The sequence below is a fragment of the Chaetodon auriga genome, chromosome 5 (assembly GCF_051107435.1).
Source record: "Chaetodon auriga isolate fChaAug3 chromosome 5, fChaAug3.hap1, whole genome shotgun sequence".
Taxonomy (NCBI): Eukaryota; Metazoa; Chordata; class Actinopteri; order Chaetodontiformes; family Chaetodontidae; genus Chaetodon; species Chaetodon auriga.
Window position 1 is genome coordinate 451939 of NC_135078.1, and position 23058 is coordinate 474996.

The 23058-nt window shown below is 42.4% G+C and overlaps 1 protein-coding gene across 1 annotated transcript in view; it reads left to right on the forward strand.

Moving 5' to 3' along the window:
- The first annotated feature begins 423 nt into the window (after positions 1-423).
- Positions 424-23058, forward strand: part of ube2l3b (ubiquitin-conjugating enzyme E2L 3b) — a 32458-nt gene continuing 9823 nt past the window's right edge. Inside the window, exons 1-3 of the mRNA XM_076730468.1 lie at positions 424-536; positions 15869-15964; positions 16047-16233. Coding sequence (XP_076586583.1) covers positions 510-536; positions 15869-15964; positions 16047-16233 — 310 coding nt within the window. The 5' untranslated portion in view covers positions 424-509. The remainder of the gene's footprint in view (positions 537-15868; positions 15965-16046; positions 16234-23058) is intronic.

Below are 23058 nucleotides of genomic sequence, written 5' to 3' on the forward strand. Positions count from 1 at the left end.
TTGCACAGACACCACAAACTTTAATACAGTTTGACCATGTAGCAACAGCAATGTTCAGGACACATAATGGTGAAAATACTGTTCAAATACCATTTCGCAATTGCAATAATGCAACAAAACTGATTTTGTTTTTTGTATTTTGACTTAAGACTTTATATTGAAACTTAACATTTATTTTTTATTTGATTTAACAAGTTTAAATTATGTAGTACCAGAATATGTAAAATTCTGACTTAATAAAAACATTAAAAAGATGGATGTAAGGTTTACATCAGATAATACCAAGCCTAATCCTGCCTGAGGGGTATCCTAGGATTAAAGAGTAACTGTCTTCTTGACTTTTCTATGGGGCTTTTCTGTGAGCACTATACATGGAACGGTAAATTCGGAATTTCTCCGAAATGTCAACTGAACAGATGTAATTAGTGGACTTATGTCTGATTCTCAGCCCAAGGACCAGACCCATATTCGCGACGCTGTGTATTCTGGGAACACACAGTAGTTTCAAGATGGCGGCGAGCAGGAGGCTGGCCAAGGTAAATCTTCTAGTCCCGTTATTTTCATAGCATTAGTAATTTGTGGAATTGGTGAGACGCATTGGCAGCGAGTGGACCCATTTGTTCTTTTCCTAAACGTATACACGATACTGTTGTTGTGCGGAGACACATTTAATGCCTGTTATTAGCTGTAAACCTAATAAAGCGAGAGGTCACTGTTGGCCACCTAGCAAACCAAATATTACCGTTAGGCAGCAAAGCACCGGTAAATTAGGCCAGATAGTAGAGAATCGGCCTTTCGAAGTCTAATAATGAACTAATCGTTTACTTGCTAACAGTGGATTTCATGCAGTTATTGGTTGTTTGGCCGAGAGAATGACTTTAGGTGAGTTCAATTTAAGATCGTAAGGAAATTTCCACGGCACAAGGCGTTTGCTAATCAGCTAGCCAGCTTGCTAGCCTCAGACCGTAGCTGCGTTTCAGCTAGCAAGCCTCTTGCTGCGGTGTGCACGTCGGGCGGCGCTCAACCAAACGTCTATAATGAGCAGCTCCGTAGCCGTTCTTCCCCGGTTTCGTTTTTATTTTCTCTCTTTTTTTTCGGGCCGGGGGGGGGGGGGGGTTATCGGACAACAATAAACCGAAATCAAAGTTGGATGTAAAAGATATTTCGTCTTGATTGAATATAGACTCGGCCAGAGCTACAGACTGTGATTATGCATAATTTACTCTCTAAGATTCACGTTGACCAGTAATATATTTTTTCCATAAGAAATTACGGCACTGATAATATAATGATTACGCTGACCGACTGTTAGTTGTAACATCCTTTTGCATGCAATCGCTGGAGGGAATCTTAGTAGGATAGATTCGCCTACTTGAGCAGTAAGCCTATGTCTACATGTACCATCATCTAATCTTTCTCTCATCTATTGGAATTGCTCATTTTATATATGCAGACAATGTCTATCTAAAACGTACTGGTGTAATAGGTTTTTCTTAGGCTGCAATGCTCAGAATTTAGCACGTGTGCATGTACTGCATGGCTTCTGCCATCAGGTGGTGTCTTTCACTAAATCAGACAGAAGTAGTTCAAGAATGACAATTCCTTTTGGTTACTTACTCATTGCAAGTTGTTAGTGAAATAGCAGTCTTTCAGCAGTAGGGAAAATGGGCTGGCAGATCATAGAGAAGGAAGGAAGGAAGAAGGAACATAGGTTCCTTTTTTTGTTGTTAAGTGAAGACATAAACTCATTACAAGTGGACCTATGACCCATGGCACACCTGAACCTCTGACTGCGACATACACACAGCACATACAATTATCAAATTAGATGCCTGTTGCTTATTTCATACTTGTGTAATTATCATGTCTACGCTTATTTTCTTACTTGTTCTTACTTTCTTTTATTTTCTTTTAATGTGTAAATTGTTACTGGAGGGCGAGAATCACAAAATAGAAATATGCAGCAACAGTAATCCCACATTTTGGGATTATATCGTAGATGGTTAAATAACTGAGTAGCTTGTATTGTAAAGTTAGAAATGTATAAAACAAAGAATCATCCAGTGAATGTCAAAGCAAAGAGAGTTGCAATATTCCCATTCTGGTGGTACCACTTTATATAACATTTCTTAAGATCTGCAAAAATTTTGCTACTTTTGTATTCAGTGTGTGCTTTTGTCTTCAATTGTTCCATCTGACATAAAGATCAGATGGACCAATGACGGTGGAGTCACAGTTTAACCTCAGTAAATGCCTTAAATGCACACTGCAGTGAGAAACATGGCTGAGTGCCAGCTAAATTCACAATAAGCCAGGTTTTAGAGTTCATCATTAGTGGATGGGTGGACAGAAGTTACTGTAAAAGCATGGCTAACATTTTTCATTCCTGTTATGTGAAAATGACAAAACAAGGGTCCAACTTTTTCCCCTCATAATACTGGTGTTCCCAAATGAAAATTTTTTGGTGCACCAGTATAAAATTTAGGAAAACCACTTGCATTGACATGCAAGGTAACACATTCATTTTTCTCCCCGTCTAAATTGTGTTATTAATAAATGCTTTTGTAATAAATGCAAGACTGACAGAAATAACAAAGTGCTTTTTTATTTTAAAGGAAAAAGGTCACAAAGTGAAGCGGTCCATGACTTTTTAAAGGAGGGCTGCAGCACTTCCTCAAATCAGATATTATGAAAGCCATCAATTTCTAAAAACAAAAATAAACTGTACAAAATGTTAAAACTATAATGTTTTCCTTTTTTTACTGGGATACTAGTGTACTTCAATGCTATATGTGTAGTGCACAAGTATTGATGGTGGATTTTATTTGTATTTTTTTAGTTTATTTTCATATATGTTAGTCCAGAGTGATCATGTGGACAAGAGAGTAGTAGTCATCGAAGAGGTAATGGCACATTATGCCAGGTCTGTGTTTACATGAGATTATTTAAGTTGTATGTCTCTTTTCCGATCCCCTGTACTTTTATTCCAGCCAATGACCACACTAATACATTGGCCAGTTATGGTAGATTGTTAGCCACTTACTATAGGTGTCAACTGAGTCAGGTTTGATGGCCATCTTGTTCGCACATGCTTTCAGTTCTGTCCACAAATTTTCTATTGGATTGAGGTCAGGTCTTTGGAATACAAGCCTTCTCATTTTTTCTTCCAAACATTACAATGGTTATTATGGCCAAACAGTTTAAAAATTGTTTAATCAGACCAGGGGACATTTCTCCAAAAAGTCAAATCTTTATCCCCATGTGCAGTTGTCAACCATAGTCTGGCTTTTTAATGGCAGTTTTCTAGTAGTTGCTTCTTTCCTAGCTGAGTGGCCTTTCAGGTCATGTAGACATACGACTCGTCTTACTGTGTATATGGATACTTTTCTATCCGCTTCCTCCAGCATCCAGAATGCGTCTTCTTCCTTTGTGTCATCTTCCTAGCTTTGTGGTCCTATGGTCTTGGATGAACAAGAATTGTGGAGGTCCGCACATTTTTTTTACTGATCTGTTTGCAGATTTGATTTTCTCATGATATCAAGAAAAGAGACACACCTCCAGTCGACTCAAGTTATCTCAGTTAGCCTATCAGAAGCATGCCATGACATCATTTTCTAGGATTTTCCAAGCCTTTTAAAGGTAGTCAATTTAGAGTATGTAAACTTATGATCCACTGGAATTGTGATATAGTGAATTAGAAGTGAAATAATCTGTCTGTAAACAGTTATTAGGAAAATGACTTGTCAAAGTTATAGTTTGCTAATATGAAATCTGCAGAGTGGTTGAAAATCGGTTTTAATTATTTCAACCTACGTTTATGAAACTTCTGACTTCATCTGTATATGTTATTTACTATTCCTCTTGTGATTTTGCATAATTCCCTTGCAGAAAATGTAAAGGTTATAATGAATTATTTTGAGGAGCTAGAAAAACCAAATCTCTTATTTTGTCAAGGTTAAGTGGCAAATGCTTCCTCATTGTGTGGCAGTCTCCTCAGTCTATAGGGTCAGCATTTGAAAATGGTGAAGGCAGAGATGAACTATACAGTGGAGAAAAACATGATTACAGATTCTAATTTAAAAACAAACATGACACACTGAATGTCTTCCATCTGTTTTCTCTCTTTTTTGAGCTATTTTGAACCTAATGTTTGATAATGCTATTTCCCCTGACATCGCCATTTTAAAGCTAATGGTTGATAAAGCTAACACCCCTTATATAGCTTGATCCATCACAAAACAGATAAAACAGACCAAAGGTGTTTCCATCCATTATGTTTATTTCTAAATTAACCTGTAATTGTTAGAGATGTAACAATACCAAAAACTCATGGTATGATAATACCTCCGATTAAAAAGACCACAATACATTTATTGTGATATTTTAAAAGAAGGAAAGAAAGGAAAAAAAGAACTTGAAAAAATGTCCTTATATCAGTGTCTACAGCATTTTTTATTGATATAAAATTTGTTTTTCAATTAAAGCCTTTCCTTTCCTTCTTAATAAAATGAAAGTAGCCAGCCATGACCTAAGTATGTGCAAAAAATTGGCATGAATTGGTTTTGGCAATTAATGATTAAACCATGTACAATATCAAAACACAAATATTGCAGCAGTCACTAGCAGTCCTTTTATGAAATAATTAAAGAGCTGTTCCATTGGGTGACCACATCCATGATCAGTTTGTGTACTGGCAGGTTTAACAGTGTCTGTTTGGTAGTCAACAGAGCTTTTGTAGTTGAACTGCAGTAAAAAAATGCTGCTACATGTCCCAATTGACCAAGCAGATGACTGGCTTGGCCTACGCTCAAACCTATTTGTGAAGCAAGGCTTAAAGTGTGTGCAAAACACTGTATGTGTGGGGACAGTCTCGCCTCTGTCACTGCTACATCCATTTTTCATGCTTTGTCTGTAACAACAGCAATAGGTTGTTGTGTTGTCTTTTGTTGTGGCGCGAACTGCCGATAGAGGGCCAGATGTGATTTTTTTTTTTTTTTGCATAGGAAGTGCTATAACACACGCTCAGAATGCCTATGTTTTGCATCGTTTACAGTTGCTCAGGACAATCAAACCAAGAAAGGAGGAGGTTTTATTGAGTACCAAATGTTGCTGTTCGTATGGCTGAAAAATGCAAGAAATTGGCAAAAATGCCGCAAAAAATATCTTGTTCACTGTCTGTGGTTGGGAGGAGTCGTTGTAACATAAGCTATTGTTTTAACTCGATGGTGATAGATTTAAAATAATGGCTACAAACAACACAACACCTGTTAATAGGGATGCACCAATCCCGATACCAGCATCTGGTACCGGTCCGATACTGAGCGAGTGTACTGCTACTCGTACTCATAAAAGTGCTCCAATACAACCACGCCCAATACCACTTTACAGCAGAGTGACGTTCACGCGGCGGAGGAGGAGCAATGTCAGCAGTGTGGACATTTTTCAAGGTAAATGACGGTGACAAAAGTAAAGCTGACTGCAAAATATGCTCAGCCAAATTGTCTAAAGGAGAGGCGAAAACTGGCGCCTCCAACACTAGCAATCTGATAAAACATCTGAAGAACCAAAACGACGCCAAGTTCAAGGAGTTTGTTAATCTTAGCAGTGGGAAACAGACACAACCAACTTTGCAGCAAGCGCTGGAGACGAGAGAGAAAATGTCCAGAGACAACCCGCGAGCGGTGAAAATAACAAAGGCTCTTACCCATTTCATTGCTCTGGATGACCAGCCTTTGTCTGTTGTTGATAATATGGGGTTTCGACATCTTCTCAGTGTACTAGAGCCGAGGTATGAGATCCTGAGCTGTCACCACATCACAGACACGGTTTTACCAAAGCTGCATGACTTCGTGAAGAAGCACATCAACAGCCCGCTGCACAACATTTCGGCCTTCAGCTTCACCACTGATATTTGGACTAGCAGTGTCAGCCCAATGTCCCTCTTCAGCTTAACTGCACAGTGGATCCATGAATATTTTATGCTACAGAGAGTCGCATGCGAAACAGTTTTGGGGTTCACACACCAGCCAAGCCATCGCTGGTACGTTTGATGAAGTGCTTCAGACTTGGAGCATCCCGAAAAGTTCTGTTTACGTTGTGCTTAGGGATAACGCCAAAAACATGATCAAAGCAATGAGTGATGCTGAACTCCCTAGCCTGCCATGTGTTGCACACACCCTCCAGCTGGTGGTTCACGAGGGACTTTTGGCACAGAGAAGCGTAGCTGATGCAGTGGTAGTCGGACGGAAAATAGTTGGACATTTTAAACATTCTGCCTTAGCCTACTCCCACCTGGAAGATTTTCAGGTGCAGCTCAACGAGCCAATAAAAAGACTCCAACAGGACGTGCAGACCCGCTGGTATAGCACGTACTACATGCTACAGTCTCTTATCAAGCAGAAGAGGGCCCTTGGAATTTTCGAGTCGGAGCACGAGCTCCCCGACAATCTCACCACTCATCTGTGGGCACTTCTGGAAAAGACTCTGACTGTCCTGGCTCCGTTTGAAGAATTAACCCCAAAAGTGAGCTCATCCAGTGCACTGGCATCAGATGTAATTCCGGCTGTGGCTGTGCTTCTGAGACTTCTTAACAAGGAAACAGACGAGGACCACGGCATCAAAACAATGAAGGGGACCTTAGCTGCAGCCGTCAACAGATGCTTCACCGACATGGAGAAAAACCCACTGTACTGCATCGCAACTGTACTCGATCCAAGGTAAAGTGTGTCCGCCAGTGCATTTACTTGTGTATGTGTGTGTCTGTTTATGTGTGTGTCAATCTGATTTGTCTGTGAGCATGTCAGTCTGTGTATGTGTTTGTCTAAATAAAAGTCAGTCTGTGTGTGTGTGTGTGTCTGTGTCTGTTTGTTCAGCATGTGAGAGAGTATGATCAAAAACCCTAACCCTAACCCTACACTGATATTCATTCTAACAAATCCAGACTACTTTGATACCAGCTAATATTTAATTTTCACTATTTCAGATATAAAGATGTTTTTTCTCAAACGTCAGTACTGCTCAAGAGGCCAAGGAGATGGTGATGCTGGAGCTGCAGAAGGTGTCAAGAGGAGAGACAGACAAACAGGAAGATCTTGGGGAGTCACCTGCCAGAAAGCTATGCAAGGCACAGGCCAGCAGTAGTCTGGACAGTGTGTTTGATGAGATAGCAGATGAGCAAGAATCAACATCACTGAGCAGTGCACCAGTGTGTTTCTATTCAGTTAGAGACATATCTTGGAGAGACCACAGCTGCTAGGGAAAACAACCCACTGTAGTACTGGGGGGTTAACAGAGTGAGGTTTCCCATTCTGGTTCAAATGTCACAGAGATACCTCTCAGGACCATGCAGCAGTGTGGACAGTGAAAGGCTGTTTAGCTCAGTGCCACTCATTTTACGCTGAACAAAAATATAAATGCAACACTTGTGTTTTTGCTCCCATTTTTCATGAGCTGAACTCAAAGATCTAAAACATTTTCTATATGCACAAAAAAATATAAATAAATATTGTTCACAAATCTGTCTAAATACGTGTTAGTGCGTACTTCTCCTTTGCCGAGATAATCCATCCCACCTCACAGGTGTGACATATCAAGATGCTGATTAGACAGCATGAATATTGCACAGTTTTGCCTTAGGCTGATCACAATAAAAGGTCACTCTGAAATGTGCAGTTTTGCTTTATTGGGGGGGGGTCTGGGGGGGTCACTAAACCAGTCAGTATCTGGTGTGACCACCATTTGCATAGAGTTGATCAGGTTGTTGATTATGGCCTGTGGAATGTTGGTCCACTCCTCTTCAGTTGCTCTGCAAAGTTGCTGGATATTGGCAGGAACTGGAACATGCTGTCGTATTCTCTGATCCAGAGCATCCCAAACATGCTCAATGGGTGACATGTCCGGTGAGTATGCTGGCCATGCAAGAGCTGGCATGTTTTCAGCTTCCAGGAATTGTGTACAGATCCTTGCAACATGGGGCCGTGCATTATCATGCTACAACAGGAATTGAGGGTCGTGGATGAGAAGGCACAACAATGGGCCTCAGGATCTTGTCACGGTATCTCTGTGCATTCAAAATGCCATCAATAAAATGCACCTGTGTTTTTTGTCCATAACGTACACCGACGCATACCATAACCCCACTGCCACCATGGACCACTTGATCCACAACATTGACGTCAGCAAACCCTCACATGACGCCACACACGCTGTCTGCCATCTGCCCTGAACAGTGAAAGCTGGGATTCATCTGTGAAGAGAACACCTCTCCAACATGCCAGATGCCATCGAATGTGAGCATTTGCCCACTCAAGTTGGTTACGACAATGAACTGCAGTCAGGTCGAGACCCTGATGAGGACGACGAGCATGCAGATGAGCTTCCCTGAGACAGTTTCTGACAGTTTGTGCAGAAATTCTTTGGTTATGCAAACGGATTGTTGCAGCAGCTGTCCGGGTGGCTGGTCTCAGACGATCTTGGAGGTGAACATGCTGGATGTGGAGGTCCTGGGCTGGTGCGGTTACACGTGGTCTGCGGTTGTGAGGCCGGTTGGATGTACTGCCAAATTGTCTGAAATGCCTTTGGAGACAGCTTATGGTAGAGAAATGAACATTCAATTCACAGGCAACAGTTCTGGTGGACATTTCTGCAGTCAGCATGCTAATTGCATGCTCCCTCATTTCAGCTCATGAAAAATGGGAGCAAAAACACAAGTGTTGCGTTTGTATTTTTGTTTAGTGTAGATGAAAACAGAAACGGACTCACAGCTGATAATGCAGAGAAGCTTCTTTTCATCAAAAAGAACCTGCCACTGTCTTTTTCAGAACAGGCTTAGTCCTCACAGGCAGATGTTATGACATGATAATATATCATTTCAGTTCTGCCACAGTTTTATGTTGGCACTGAAAACTCTGTTACATTTAAGTAAAATGCCTGGCAAGGGCATGTTTGTTTTTGCAGTTGAATGTTAAAATGTCAGTAACGACAATTTGTTACACTTGAGTGTGTTAATAATTTAGTGAAATGTATGGCAATGCCATGTTTAACAAAAACATATGGTTAAATGTCAGTAGCAGCACTTTGTTACAGTCAGAAAATGACAATAAAGCACATTTTCAAAAGTAACCAAGAACTGTAATGGCACTATTAAGTACGCATATTGGTACTTGGTATCGGCAAGTACTCAAATGTAAGTACTTGTACTTGGTCTGGAAAAAAGTGGTATCGGTGCATCCCTACCTGTTAAATTTGTGTTAATGGTTTCACAAATGAGACAAGACGATCCACAGACCAGACCTTTGCGAGTGATTAACCTGGCAAACAACAGTCAACAGTCAACCCGGAGCACTTTTGTACCAATGTTGTAGACCCAACCGCTAACAAGAAAAGCCTCCATACTTTTGTGTGCTTCCATTTGTTTTCTACAGTGAGCAATGTCTCAGTGACCAGGTAGTTGTAGCTGAATCTTTCAGTTTAGCTGAAAAATCGCTCCTCTTCATAACTTAAGGGTCACATTCAACATATGTTCTGATTTTCTCTCATAATTTCATCTAAACTAGGCCAGGAAGAACTTCCCTTCATCTCATCCATTGCATTTTTCACTACCAGCCCTCCATCTGAATTTAACGTCATGTCACTGCAAACAACCTATTCTGTGGTTGTTGTTATTCTTCATGTCAAGCTCCAACTCCGAAACAGCAGGTTTCAAAATCTCATCTGTGTTGAGTCCAGTAGGTGTTTGGAAAAGCACTGCCACATCTATCGGGCAAAACTTTTCATTTCCCATTCACTGGTCAAAACATGAGCTGTGACTAGCTTATGAAGTCTGTGGTATTCTGATGCACTCTGCTTCTTTGAGGTTCTGTGTAGGGCTGCCACATTTAGTCGACTAGTCACGACTACGTCGGCTATCTGCCACTGTATCCTGCCTTGTCTGCCTTTCTGTCCTTGACGCACATGCGCAGTAGTGGTAATCGGTGTCAGCCGTGATGTCACTGGACTGCCTGACCAGTGTCATGGCTACCCGGTAACGGAGCTCTAAAGTTTGGGGGCATTTTCACAAAACAAAAGATAAGCATGTGCAATGCAAAATCTGCAAGGCAGAACTTGCCTTCCATGGCAGTACGACGGCGATGCACAGATGTCTGAAAAGGAAGCACGTCGTTGTGGCTGGTTCAACTTCTGACGACGAAGAGGGACAGTCGTCTCGCTAAACTAATTGGCTAGTTAGCCCCTAACATTAACGTAAACATTGAGCTACTTACTTATATTGATAGCTGTAAACGTTAACATTAACGACAACGATTTCATTAGCCTTACTGCACATAAAAAAAGAGAGCACATACCTTAAACACTTCAAGCTGGAAGCTAATGATGTTATATAAGAGCAGCTGCATGCTGGTGCGATAAGCTGCAATTTATGTATGATCCGACTAGTCGACTAATCGCAAAAATAATTGGTGACTAGTCGACTGTCAAAATAATTTTGTGGCAGCCCTAGGTCTGTGGCACTTTAGCTTTTGTCTCTTGGTACAGAGCTGGTATCACTGTGCGACTTAAGTGTAGCCTTGATGGAATTCGATGGAAATCCATCATTATTGACTGCAGAAATTGGCCTTAATTGTTTGGCTATATATTCAGTGATCCATCATGTCATTTCTTCAGCTTTCAGAGTGTTATGGGGAAGCAGATCTCCAAATGCTTCTTTTATGCTCCTTTGGTCTGGCTGAAGCTTTTTCCTCACAGTATGTTGTTGTTGTGATTTGAACTTTTTTGGATGATGATGTGCCAAATGGCTTCTCATGTTTTATGTGTTTCCCATAGTGTAGTTGACTGTCATCCAGCAGAAGTTGCAAATGGTTTTACATTTGTCAGTCTATCTTACACCATTGTCAGTTTTTGAATCTGGAAAACTGAAATGCTGTCAAATGTCATGATTGCACCCTCTGCTGTTCAAACAGAAACCATACAATTTTTTGAGAAAGAGAGATTGTAAATAACCGTGTAACGTCATGTCACAGTCCCAATGGCATCATCATAATCGTTGTATTTGTCCATCAAAACAAACACAAATCTGCCAGAGACGGCAGATTCAGGTAACACAAATTAGCTGAAATTAGGACAAAGAGACACAGGGGTAAAACGTAACTTGATATAGTTTTTCTAATTTTTCATGCACTAGTCAGAGATAGTTGCTGCCCTACTGGGAATCAATCAGTTAATCAGTTTAGTTAATCAGATAATACATCAGAATGTTGGGAAATGTAATGCATAATTCTTCTCCTTACATTTCCCCACCATGCTTTATAATCCTGGTCAGATTCCAGACACCACTAGTGTCTTAATTGGCCAAGAAGCACAGTAATTATTCACTAGCCAATCATCATCTTCTCAGCATACTAACATTAATTAATAGTCAAGCGACAGCAACATGGTAATTATCACAATCTAATTGCACAATTGATTTTTCACCAAGTTCTATAAATCATATTTGATGAACTAGCTCTATGTTCTCCACATATGATTATATATACAATAAAAGTAACAAGTAATTAACTACAACAAATAAATGAAATGTAGCGTGGGTATTGTATAAATGTTGTTAAATCTGATTCTGCTAATCTATTTAAATTCTTATTCAATGTGGCCCTGATTTGTGTGCACTGTCTTGAAGTACTAAAGTACCAGTAGTAGTACCAGTACTAAATTCCAGGAATCAGTACTGGTACTTTTTTCTGTACTGTACTTTACTGTACTTTCTCTCTCTGTCAGAACGAAAAATAAATACAAATTTGTCAATTTAATTTTCATTTTTTATTTAGTTAGTTCATGTGGCACACCATACCAAATAAAACCTCTCCCTACCTTCCTCTCCCCTCCCAAACAGTCCCTCCCACCTCCAATTTGTCACAGTCTGTCACCAGGGCAAAGCGAATGCTGTCTTGTGTTGTCTTGATGAGCACACAAGATGTAACAATTTGATGACAAGTTGTTGTTCATGTCGTTCGGGTTGGGTGGTAATACAGTAATAATGTCTCCTGCAGTATTTAAAAATAGCGACAGTGTCTGTTTCATTACCGTCATGAAAACATTCTGCTGCTCAGTGTGCTCATATGTATAATAAAACGCCTAGAGTACTGTATTTGTCCAGCACCACAATCTGTTGTTAAAGAATACCCTAATGCTACGGTATGGTACTTTTTAACCCATTTCTGTTACTGCCGTTTTAATATTTATTTATATTAATTGTGTTATTTTTTGATAAGCCTACTGGATATAGGCTGTGCTTTTAATTTAATTTATTTGTACTGGATTGTAGCCATAGACTGAGATAAAACTGGAATGTATCACATTTTTGTTGTGTGAAAAAGAAAATAGTAATAGCCTGTATTTGTACAGCACTTTTCCATACAAGAAATGCAGCTCGAAGTGCTTGACTACAATGAAATTACATGCACTGTGTGGTTTACATAATAGTAGACATCAAATTAACAAAGTTAAAAATGGAAATATAACATTAAATGGAAAACCACAGTTGATGTGCACTGTAGCCACCTGGTGGCAGGAAATGGTATAGCAGCAATTGGAGGCTCCCTCGGTGTCCTCCAGATTTATAATTAACTGGTAATAATGCTCACTGCAGGAATATTTGGGGAAATTAAATGATATCAGAAACTGGGACACCCACCCAACCCTAGTTGTTATCACTGCCATAGTGCTTGTATAATATATAAAATAATGTATTGGTTTCATATTAAGATTTTGGACTTACTAAAAATACCACTTCCTGTTTTAGGGTACTTAATAGCATGTTGTCGAGGAATTCTGAACACAGCCAGTGGTTGAGTGGTGGTAAAAAGATGGCATCGGTGAGGATGGCTGCCGTCATTTGGTGTCCTCAACTTTACGCTTTTCTCCCACAAGCAGAAAGCACACGGGCACTGGAGGAGCTGTACAGAGTTATCGACCAGCTTGAAACTGTACACCCAGAGGCTGCTTTCATTGTGGCTGGTGACTTCAACAAAGCCAACCTGAGGAGAGTTCTGCAAAATATCACCAACATGTGGAGTTTCCTACTCGCGGAGATAATACACTGGACCATGTTCACACTCCGTTCAGACATGCGTACAAAGCCCGTCCCCTCCCAGCCTTCAGCAAATCAAATCACTCCTCGGTCCTGCTGCGCCCATCCTATAGGCAGAGACTGAAGCGTGAGCAGCCCTTGACGCAGAGAGTACAGCGCTTGTCGGACCAGACACCGCCCTACGGGACTGTTTCTCCTCCACGGACTGGGACATATTTCGAACTGCTGCCGGCAACAACATCAATGAGTACACTGAGCATGTGATAGGATACATCAGCAAATGTATTGATGACGTCGTACCGCGAGTGACCACACGGACATACCCCAATCTGAAGCCGTGGGTTAACGGAGCAGTCTGCTCAGTGCTCAGAGCTCGGACAGCAGCCTTCCACACCGGCAACCCAAGTGAGTACAAGAAAGCCCAGTATGAACTCAGAAGCTGTATTAAATCAGCTAAGAGTCAGTACAGGGAAAAGATAGTCATGCTGCAGCAGGAACATGTGGAGAGGACTCAGGACCATCACAGACTACAGGGGAAAGAGCTGCAGCATGGGGGAGGTGTCTGCTTCTCTCCTAGAGGAGCTGAACTCCTTCTATGCCCGTTTTGAGGACAATAGCATGCAGGAGGTGTTGCTGGAACAAGACAACTGTCCTTTCCAGCTATCCCGGGTTGAGGTATGTAAAAGCCTTAAAAGGGTGAATGCACACAAAGCTCCTGGACCGGACAACATCCCTGGCCGCGTCCTCAAACCATGTGCACACAAACTGGCAGATGTCTTTACAGTCATTTTCAACCTTTCCCTTCTCCAGTCTGTAGTCCCCACATGCTTCAAGAAAACCACAATCATCCTGGTACCTAAAAAGCCTAATGTGAGCTGCTTAAATGACTTTCGGCCTATGCACTCACCTCTACCATCATTAAGTGCTTTGAAAGGTCAGTTAAGGCTCACATCTCACCCTTTCTGTCCTCCACACACGACCCTTTGCAGTTTGCCTACAGGCCTAACAGACCACAGATGATACAATAGCATTTGCACTCCACACTGCCCTCTCTCACCTGGACCAGAGGAACGCATATGTGTGAATGCTCTTCATTGACTTCAGCTCTGCTTTTAACTGCATCGTCCCATCAAAACAGGGCCCTGAACATCAGCTCCTCCCTGTGCAGCTGGATCCTGGACTTCCTGACAAACAGACCACAGATGGTGCAGATCGGCAACATCTCCTCCTCCACACTGACTCTGAACACTGGGGCCCCCCAGGGGTGTGTCCTTAGCCCTCTGTTTTTCTCCCTCTATACCCATGAGTGTATGTCCAAGAACAGCTCTAACACCATCATTAAATTTGCTGACAATACCACCATCATCGGCTACATCACAGGTGGTGATGAGTCGGCCTACAGAGAGGAGGTGAAAGCACTGACCTCATGGCGTAGTGACAACAACCTCCTGCTCAACCTCAGCAAAACCAAGGAGATGATCATGGACTACAGGAGGCTTCAGGGAGGAGGACACGCCCCCATCCACATCAAGGGAGCAGCAGTGGAGAGTCAGCAGCTTCGGGTTCCTGGGGATTAACATCAGTGAGGACCTCAGCTGGACTCGCCTCAGCCCAGCGCATCACTAGAGCAGAGCTGCCAGCCCTCCAGGACATCTACAGCCAGCGCTGTAGCAGGAAGGCCAAGAGGATCCTCTCTGACCCCAGCCACAGTCTGTTCATGCTCCTGCCGTCCAGCAGGCGGTTCAGGAGCATCCGGACTAAAACTAGCAGGTTCAAGGACAGTTTTTACCCACAAGCCATCAGACTGCTAAACAGTTGAACAGTTGACATTCTAGTGTTTTTATTCTATTTTATTTCTCTAGTTTTTTTTTCTATTTTTATGCTACCTCTATTTATTCTGTTTTAATTCTATTTTTTTTATATGTATATATTTATTCTGAATATTGCACCGTGAAGTTGAGTTGGCACTAAGCACAAAACATTTCATTACTGGTGATGATGTTACATTGTTACAAGTGCATGACAATAAAGAATCTTGAATCTTGATAGTGCTAGTAAAAATGCTAAGCTAATGTCAACCAGGTCAGTTAAAAAAACAGCCCAATTACCTCCAACAAGAACTTATTCAATTACCAATAATGAATTTACCTGAAAATGTTGATACAGTTGTCAATGCCTCAGGTGGTTTGACTAAGTCTTTCTTCAGGTAAGACACGTTCCCCTGGCCAGCTTTGTATTTCACATTGTCTATATTGCAGCAAGTGTTTTCTGCATAGAGTTTTGAAAAGTGTAACCACACTTGCAACCGCTTTTGGCTCACCATTGCCTTGACTCACTGTGACTCGACAAGCTGCATGGGTGGCATAGTTGTCTCACTCTCTGTGTTCGTGTCAATACTTTGTTACACTCTCACTCAGATGCACTCTCTTGCACTGAAATTTGGCACTGCTTGATTTAGTTTGAATCAGTACTCTGTTGAACTGATGTAATTTGGTTGATATACCTAGAAGGTAAATGTAATACCTTCAGCAACCAGTAAGTGAAACCAAAAAGCAATAAAGCGTGTTTCTTAATAATTGCCTGGTTATATTCATGGCTGACTTTGCCAACCCTTAAAAAGTGGAGTGAAAGGTAAAATATTTCCCCATCTCCAAAATTTAAATAATCCACCAAAATAGTACTAAGTACAGTTCCTGAGTAAATATTGTGTTTGTCCCCTGCCCAGGATATGGCATCCATGTTTTGACATTTTTCTCTTGTATAATATACACTGTCTGCTGGTTCTCCTAGGAACTTGACGAGATTCGCAGGTCTGGAATGAAAAACTTCAGAAACATTCAAGTCGAGGAATCAAACCTATTGTCATGGCAAGGGCTCATTGTTCCTGTAAGTAAGTGTTCATTACTCGACTGCTCTTACATTTGTTGACACACAATTTTCTTTACAAACTTCCTTTGCTCGCTTCCAGGACAACCCTCCTTATGACAAAGGTGCTTTCAGGATCGAAATCATTTTCCCCACCGAGTACCCTTTCAAGCCCCCCAAGATCACATTCAAGACAAAAATCTATCACCCAAACATTGATGAAAAGGGCCAGGTGTGCTTGCCTGTGATCAGCGCAGAAAACTGGAAGCCTGCCACTAAAACTGACCAAGGTGGGTGTGCTAGAGTGTTAGAGGGCCACTGTTGGTAAACTGATGCTTCATAATCACTTTTCAGTTTGATCTCACATTATTATGTGTCCGTGCTTTGACATGGAGCAGGACTTTGGTTGATTCAGTAAAGGTGCTGATACAAGTTTAAGTGCCAATACCAAAACAGTTTCAATACTTTTATGGAATTAACCCATTTTTTCATTAAACAAGCTATGCCAAACTTGTTACAAGTTTGTTACATTTGTTAACTTTATCAAAATAAATATAACATTAACAAAATTATGATTTAAATCAGGAAATATAACAATAATGTCTGAATATGGACCAAGCATTCAGTGCTGAATTTCAGTGTTTAATGTATTTCTGTACTCTGTATTAGGCATAATTCTATCAGTATCCTAAGTATTAAGGTATGGTACTTGGTGCTACATGTAACAGTCTCTAAATGGGAACCATCTGTTTATATCCCTCTTTATCCGTCCTTGTGTTTTTTTTTTTATAGAAAGTATAAGGTAGTCATGGTGTCTTTAAAGTACAAATATTATGCTGATTGTGATTTCTTGTAGGTTTACAGCTTTTGTGCCATATTTTCCGCTGCGCACTCTCTGTCCGTTGGTGGGAGTGTACTCACCTGTGTGTGCGCGCATGTGTGTGTGCGCACGTGTGTGTCTGTGTCTGTGTGTGTGCTTGCACATTGAGGCAGAACTCTGCCATGTGCGATACAGAGAACAGAGTAGAATTGTAAACACGCAACCATGTAGAGACAGAAGTGACATGTCGTCATGTAAATAAGATTGACATTATAAGGCTATGTAGTTCGTTCAATATAAGGACAAGGTATAGACCTGTTCTATAGGCAAGGCATCCTCAAATGACTTCTGTTGTGATCTGGAGCTATACAGAAAATAAAATTATCTTGACCTTCTAATATAATGGTAGAGGAAACAGTGATGTCTTTATTTCACTAAGAACATGTTATAGGAATATTGTACAGTACCTGAAATAAGAGAGTGCGCAAGTGCTCTGGTATTTTTTACCTGCATAGGGCTTAAGATAAGAGATAAATTAATGCTTTAATGATCCACCAGAGGGTCAAATGTGGGTTTTATAGCAGAATATAGACAGAAATAAATACAGATAACTAGAGATATATAGAATAAAACAAAGTATATAAGATGCGTTAATGAAACAGACCAATTAACTCAAATATAAAGTGCAGAAAATGCAATGTAAATGCTGACAGTTTAAATATAAGCACAGGTGGTGGTTTTGCCTGCTTGGCATTTCTGACTGTCGCACCTCCGACGGTGCCATTGTGCAGGCTGCAGGGTCATCAGCCGGGGGCTACCCTTCATCAATGTTTCGCTCCATTATCCCCGGAACATCTCGAGGTGGAGGAGCCACGATAGGGACGTCTCCCTACCGCGCCCTGCAGCCTGCCTTTCCTTGGGAGCCAGAGCCAGAAGCTCCCTTGCTCAGCCTCCTCGGCAAGGTCATGGAGAGCTCGCTTCCTGTTGGAGCCGGTGACTCCAAAGGTTTTCAGGAGCCACTGTACAGATTCCCTGGTGAAGCCTCTACACCCAGCCTCCACTGGGAAGATGAATGCTCTCCACCCTACTTGTGAGCATGTTAGAGATGTCTGGCTGTGCAGGCTGCTGTTTGGAGGAGGGTAGTAACGTCGTCCATATAGCACTGTATGGCTGGGAGTCTTTGGTCTCACACCATCTGTCTTCCACCTGTCAGGAGGATCTCAAATGCAGCCGTGAATGTGAATAGGACGGGAGAGATTGAACATCCCATTGCTATTCCCTTCTCGAGCCAGGTTGTGTAGCAAGCGTGCAGGTTGTTGAAGTAGTTTACTACTAGGTTCTGGATGTGTGCTGGTACATGGAAGAATTCAAGGGCGTATGTTATGAGCTGGTGGGGAACTGACCCATAGGCATGCAGGTCTTCCTTGCTTCGTTTGGCTGTCTGGATTTGCTCCCAGATCATTGCTGAATGTTCCACACAGCCAGGGAACCCTGGGACTCCCGCCTTTTGGCAGCTTGTGTCAACGTACTTGTTTGCCAGGAGATAGCTGGTCATTCTTCTGACCAAGATGGAGAAAAAGATTTCCCCCTCAACATTCAGCAGGGCAATGCCTCTGAACTGGCTGAGGTTTTGTGAGTCTTTTTTTTTTTTTTTTTGATGCTGCTGTAATTTGGAATTTCCCCTTATGGGACTAATAAAGGAATACTGAATTGAATTGAATTGAATGAGTTTTCCAAGCTGCCACCATGAGTCTCCATAGCACCTTCAGGAGCCCTGGGCAGTTCTTGAACACTTGTATGGCACTCCATTTGACCCTGGTGCTGATGCCGCTCTTGCACACTCCGTGGCTTGTTGGACTTCAGACCACCTGGGTGGGGATGTGTCGAATTCCATGGAGGGCTCTGGTGGGCGGGGTACGTAACCTGGTGATCCAAGGGGCTTTGCACTTAGGTTGTCACTCAGCTGGTTTTTGATGTGCTGGTCCAACTCCTGTTTGGTAGTCTGCAGCATCCCATACTTCTTCTCTACCAGGAGGCTGCAAGGGGTCCCGAAAGAAGCATGTCCTTGCCTTCTCCCTACGACTTTTACGCTTCTTACTCCTCTCAGCTCTCCTGAGGTGTGCAAGTCTTTCCTTGATCTTGTTCCAAAGGTCCTTCAAGCCCTCTATTTCCTCAGCCTCAGCTCTCCTCCATGCCTTCCTCAGGAGGCGTTGCTCTTTTACCAGGTGGAAGATTTCCCATACATGCCTTTGTTTGGGAACAGACATCCTCAGGGGCTTGTCTCCAAATGGGTTTCTCCCTTCCTCATGGATGAGATGGCCGATGATGTTCAGTTTGGAGGTTGTGTTTCCTTTTAGGGAGTTCTGGATGGTGGTGCATAAGCTCTCATCAAAGTTTCTCCATGCTTCCCAGCCACTGGCCTTTGGCCACATGACTTTGGGTTACTTGGCATATCTCTCTGGTGGTTGCCTTGCAGGCTCTGTGCTTGGGGTGTTGCTCCCCTGCTGTGGGGTGTTCTGTTGCTGCTGTGGGCTCTGCTGTGAAGACTGGTGCTCCTCTCCCATTCCAACCGCAGTGTTGGGATCACTAGCACTGTGGTGCTCAACCTGGGTGTGGCTCTTTTTCTAACCTGCTGGCGAAGAGCAGGCATGCAGCTGGCTGTTGCCTGTACACTTTGTCTTCCCCTGGTGGATGCACAGACCATGGTAAGTTGTTTCTTTACTCCATCCACAGCAGCATTGTCTTCTAAGATTTTTCTTAGAATGATGTCATGAAGAGCTACTTTTAGCCTTAGGATGCTTTGTGAATACGGGCCCTGGACTGAAGCTAAAAGTTGAAATATATTTCTTGAAAAGTTGAAAGTTAGGTACTGTCAGGTGGAGATTGAAATGAATTGTCTGAAAAGTCCAAAAAAAACAAAAGGTTTGAGTTGATATCACACAGAAGAACTGAACAGCTGAACAGTTTGAAACAGAAAAGCCATTGGACCGAAGAGCTGACAGAAATAGTTTATAGTTAATGGTTGCTGTAGCCGAAACTGCAGAAGTAGTAGCAGTGGAAGAAAAGCAAGTATTAGACTATAAGAAAACATATAATATAAAATGCATTTTCTGCAGAAAATGCAATGTGAATGGCTAAAAGCTAAAAAGCTAGGCATTGAAAGACATTGCTTTGTATTAATATCTGAGACAGAAAAGGCATTGGTCTGAAGAGCTGAGCAGAGACAGAGAGAGATGCGTAATAGTGCATAACAGAGTGCGGCAAGCATCACTACAGCACAGCACGACAAACATCTAACATTTCTGAAGAAGGACTTAAAGCTGGGAAGAAAAATACCTACTGTGAAAGAAATGCAGGTTACATAATGTAACCGTCTCTCAGTCCCTCTAACAAGATGCTTAGTATGGAGTGAGTCAGAGAGAAACATGTATCACGCAGATAAAAGCAAATGAAAGAACAAGAAACCGCAGTACAAATGTCTTCCACAGACACCCCTCCATGCAGATGCATGGATGATGAAACCCCTGGTATACTCTAGACTGTTCAGAATTGAAGAGAGAGATGCTGTAGAACAGCCCCAGTGCCAGCCAGCATGACAGGTGCTGTGCAGACATAGGTAGCCCCAACGAATGCTCTCCCGAATGCTAAGACATGCTCTGTGAGAGGTGTAAGGCAGCTGTGTGACATAGCATGACAGCGCACACTCTGGGCAGAGGGGTAAGACATGGCTTTCTTGTCAGAGTTGTCAGGTGGGGGAAAAAATTATACAAGATTATCACCCTTGCTCTGAAGGAGCTAGTGATGCTTTTAGGTGTGCAAGCCAGGTTACGGGCAAGACAGCCAAGCTCCCTTCTCCTTGGATCCTAAGACAGGACAAAGCTACAGAGAGAGCAGATAGGTCACCAAATGTTTTGCTGACATCCAAAAGTAAAACTGTTTTGGTCGGCAGAAACTTCAGTGGAACCTGATCCAATGGCTCAAGTGAAGCCTTAGCCAGTGCACATAAAACCAATGCAAAAGTCCCACTCACACCACTCATAAAAAATGAAATGTCAGTAGCTGAAGTTTAACTGTGCCAAAGGTCAGATTCCCGTCCACTAACAGTTGTAGAAATTAAAGCACTTGGGGCCAAATAAATGCAGTAGGGTCCAGTCCCCTGTCTACACACCACCCTTTTTGGCTGTGTAACACGCTATATCAGACTCAGCCCAGGCACCCTGGGTAGTGTGTACAACATCCTGAGAGAAGCTCAATCTCTCTGCACATTCCTGTTCAGCTGCCAAGCCCACAAATGCTGGCCTGTTTCCAGGTAATTCCTGATCCCTCCCCATGCCTGAGCGAGAGCATCTCCATGCCATGGAAGGTGCCACGGCTGATGTGACAGCAGCCACTGCAGACAAGGAAACCATGACGCACCCAGGAGATGACAGGGGTCTTCCTGTATCCGTGCACAGTGGTGTAACACATTCACCAACAGTGGTGGGTCATCCTTTGCACTCAAGGACAACCAGAGAGTGCACTGCGTGTTCCCACACTCCGGTGCTCATTAGAGACTATTTGCACACACAGTGTGGAGGATATGTATACAACAACTGCAGCTGAGTCAACAGAACCAGGGACGGACTGTATTTGACTAGTAAGCATGCTTTCGGGACTATTTGTTACAAGAGTATTAACATTTTCACAGACATTCTCCTCAAAACTTTCATTGCCTCCAGCACTTTTGTTTTTGCTCCCATTTTTCACGAGCTGAACTCAAAGATCTAAAACATTTTCTATGTACACAAAATACCATTCTCTCTCAAATATTTTTCACAAATGTGTCTATATCTGTGTTAGTGAGCACTTCTCCTTTGCCGAGATAATCCATCCCACCTCACAGGTGTGGCATATCAAGATGCTGATTAGACAGCATGATTATTGTACAGGTGTGCCTTAGGCTGGCCACAATAAAAGGCCACTCTAAAATGTTCAGTTTTATCACACAGCACAATGCCACAGATGTCGCAAGTTTTAAGGGAGCATGCAATTGGTATGCTGACTGCAGGAATGTCCACCAGAGCTGTTGCCCGTGAATTAAATGTTCATTTCTCTACCATAAGCTGTCTCCAAAGGCATTTCAGACAATTTGGCAGTACATCCAACCGGCCTCACAACCGCAGACCACGTGTAACCGCACCAGCCCAGGACCTCCACATCCAGCATGTTCACCTCCAAGATCGTCTGAGACCAGCCACCCGGACAGCTGCTGCAACAATCCGTTTGCATAACCAAAGAATTTCTGCACAAACTGTCAGAAACCGTCTCAGGGAAGCTCATCTGCATGCTTGTCGTCCTCATCAGGGTCTCGACCCTGACTGCAGTTCGTCGTCGTCGAGGAGTGGACCAACATTCCACAGGCCACAGTCAACAACCTGAGTAACTCAATGCGAAGGAGATGTGGTGCACTGCGTGAGGCAAATGGTGGTCACACCAGATACTGACTGGTTTTGTGACCTCGCCAGATCCCCCCAATAAAGCAAAACTGCACATTTAAGAGTGGTCTTTTATTGTGGCCAGCCTAAGGCACACCTGTGCAATATTCATGCTATCGAATCAGCATCTTGATATGCCACAACTGTGAGGTGGGATGGATTATCTCGGCAAAGGAGAAGTGCTCACTAACACAGATTTAGACAGATTTGTGAACAATTTTTGAGAGAGAATGGTATTTTGTGTACATAGAAAATGTTTTAGATCTTTGAGTTCAGCTTGTGAAAAATGGGAGCAAAAACAAAAGTGTTGCGTTAATATTTTTGTTCAGTGTAATTAGTAGTCTTCGTTGCTGCTGGTAATTTTTGCAGTCACAGCAGTCACAGCCAGTGACCAGAGGAGCACTGAGGGCATGCCGCCAGCTGCGCCCAGCCAACATGTTGTCTGGTGCTGATCACTTCCTCCAACCTGATCTTACAGTGCTCACCATGGAGTGAAAATTTTGCCTGATGGAAGCCTCAATGATATCCTTCTTCCACCTCAGGAAAAGGAAAAGATGATCACTGCAGCCAGATGTTGTGGAGCTTGTCTGTGGGCATGCACCATCGTGCATGCAGCCTGTTGCAGTTTCTCCAGCTCATTTCTCTTACTTTTGCTACTCATTTAAATATTTACTAATATTTATTTGATCATGCCTCTCTAAACACGCTTTTATTAATAATGGTGCCACCCCAGTCACATTACCATCAAGAAAAGTTTCTGCAGCCCTGTCATTGAACATAGCTGTGGGGCTATGTCTATATTATATATCTATAGTTTTCCC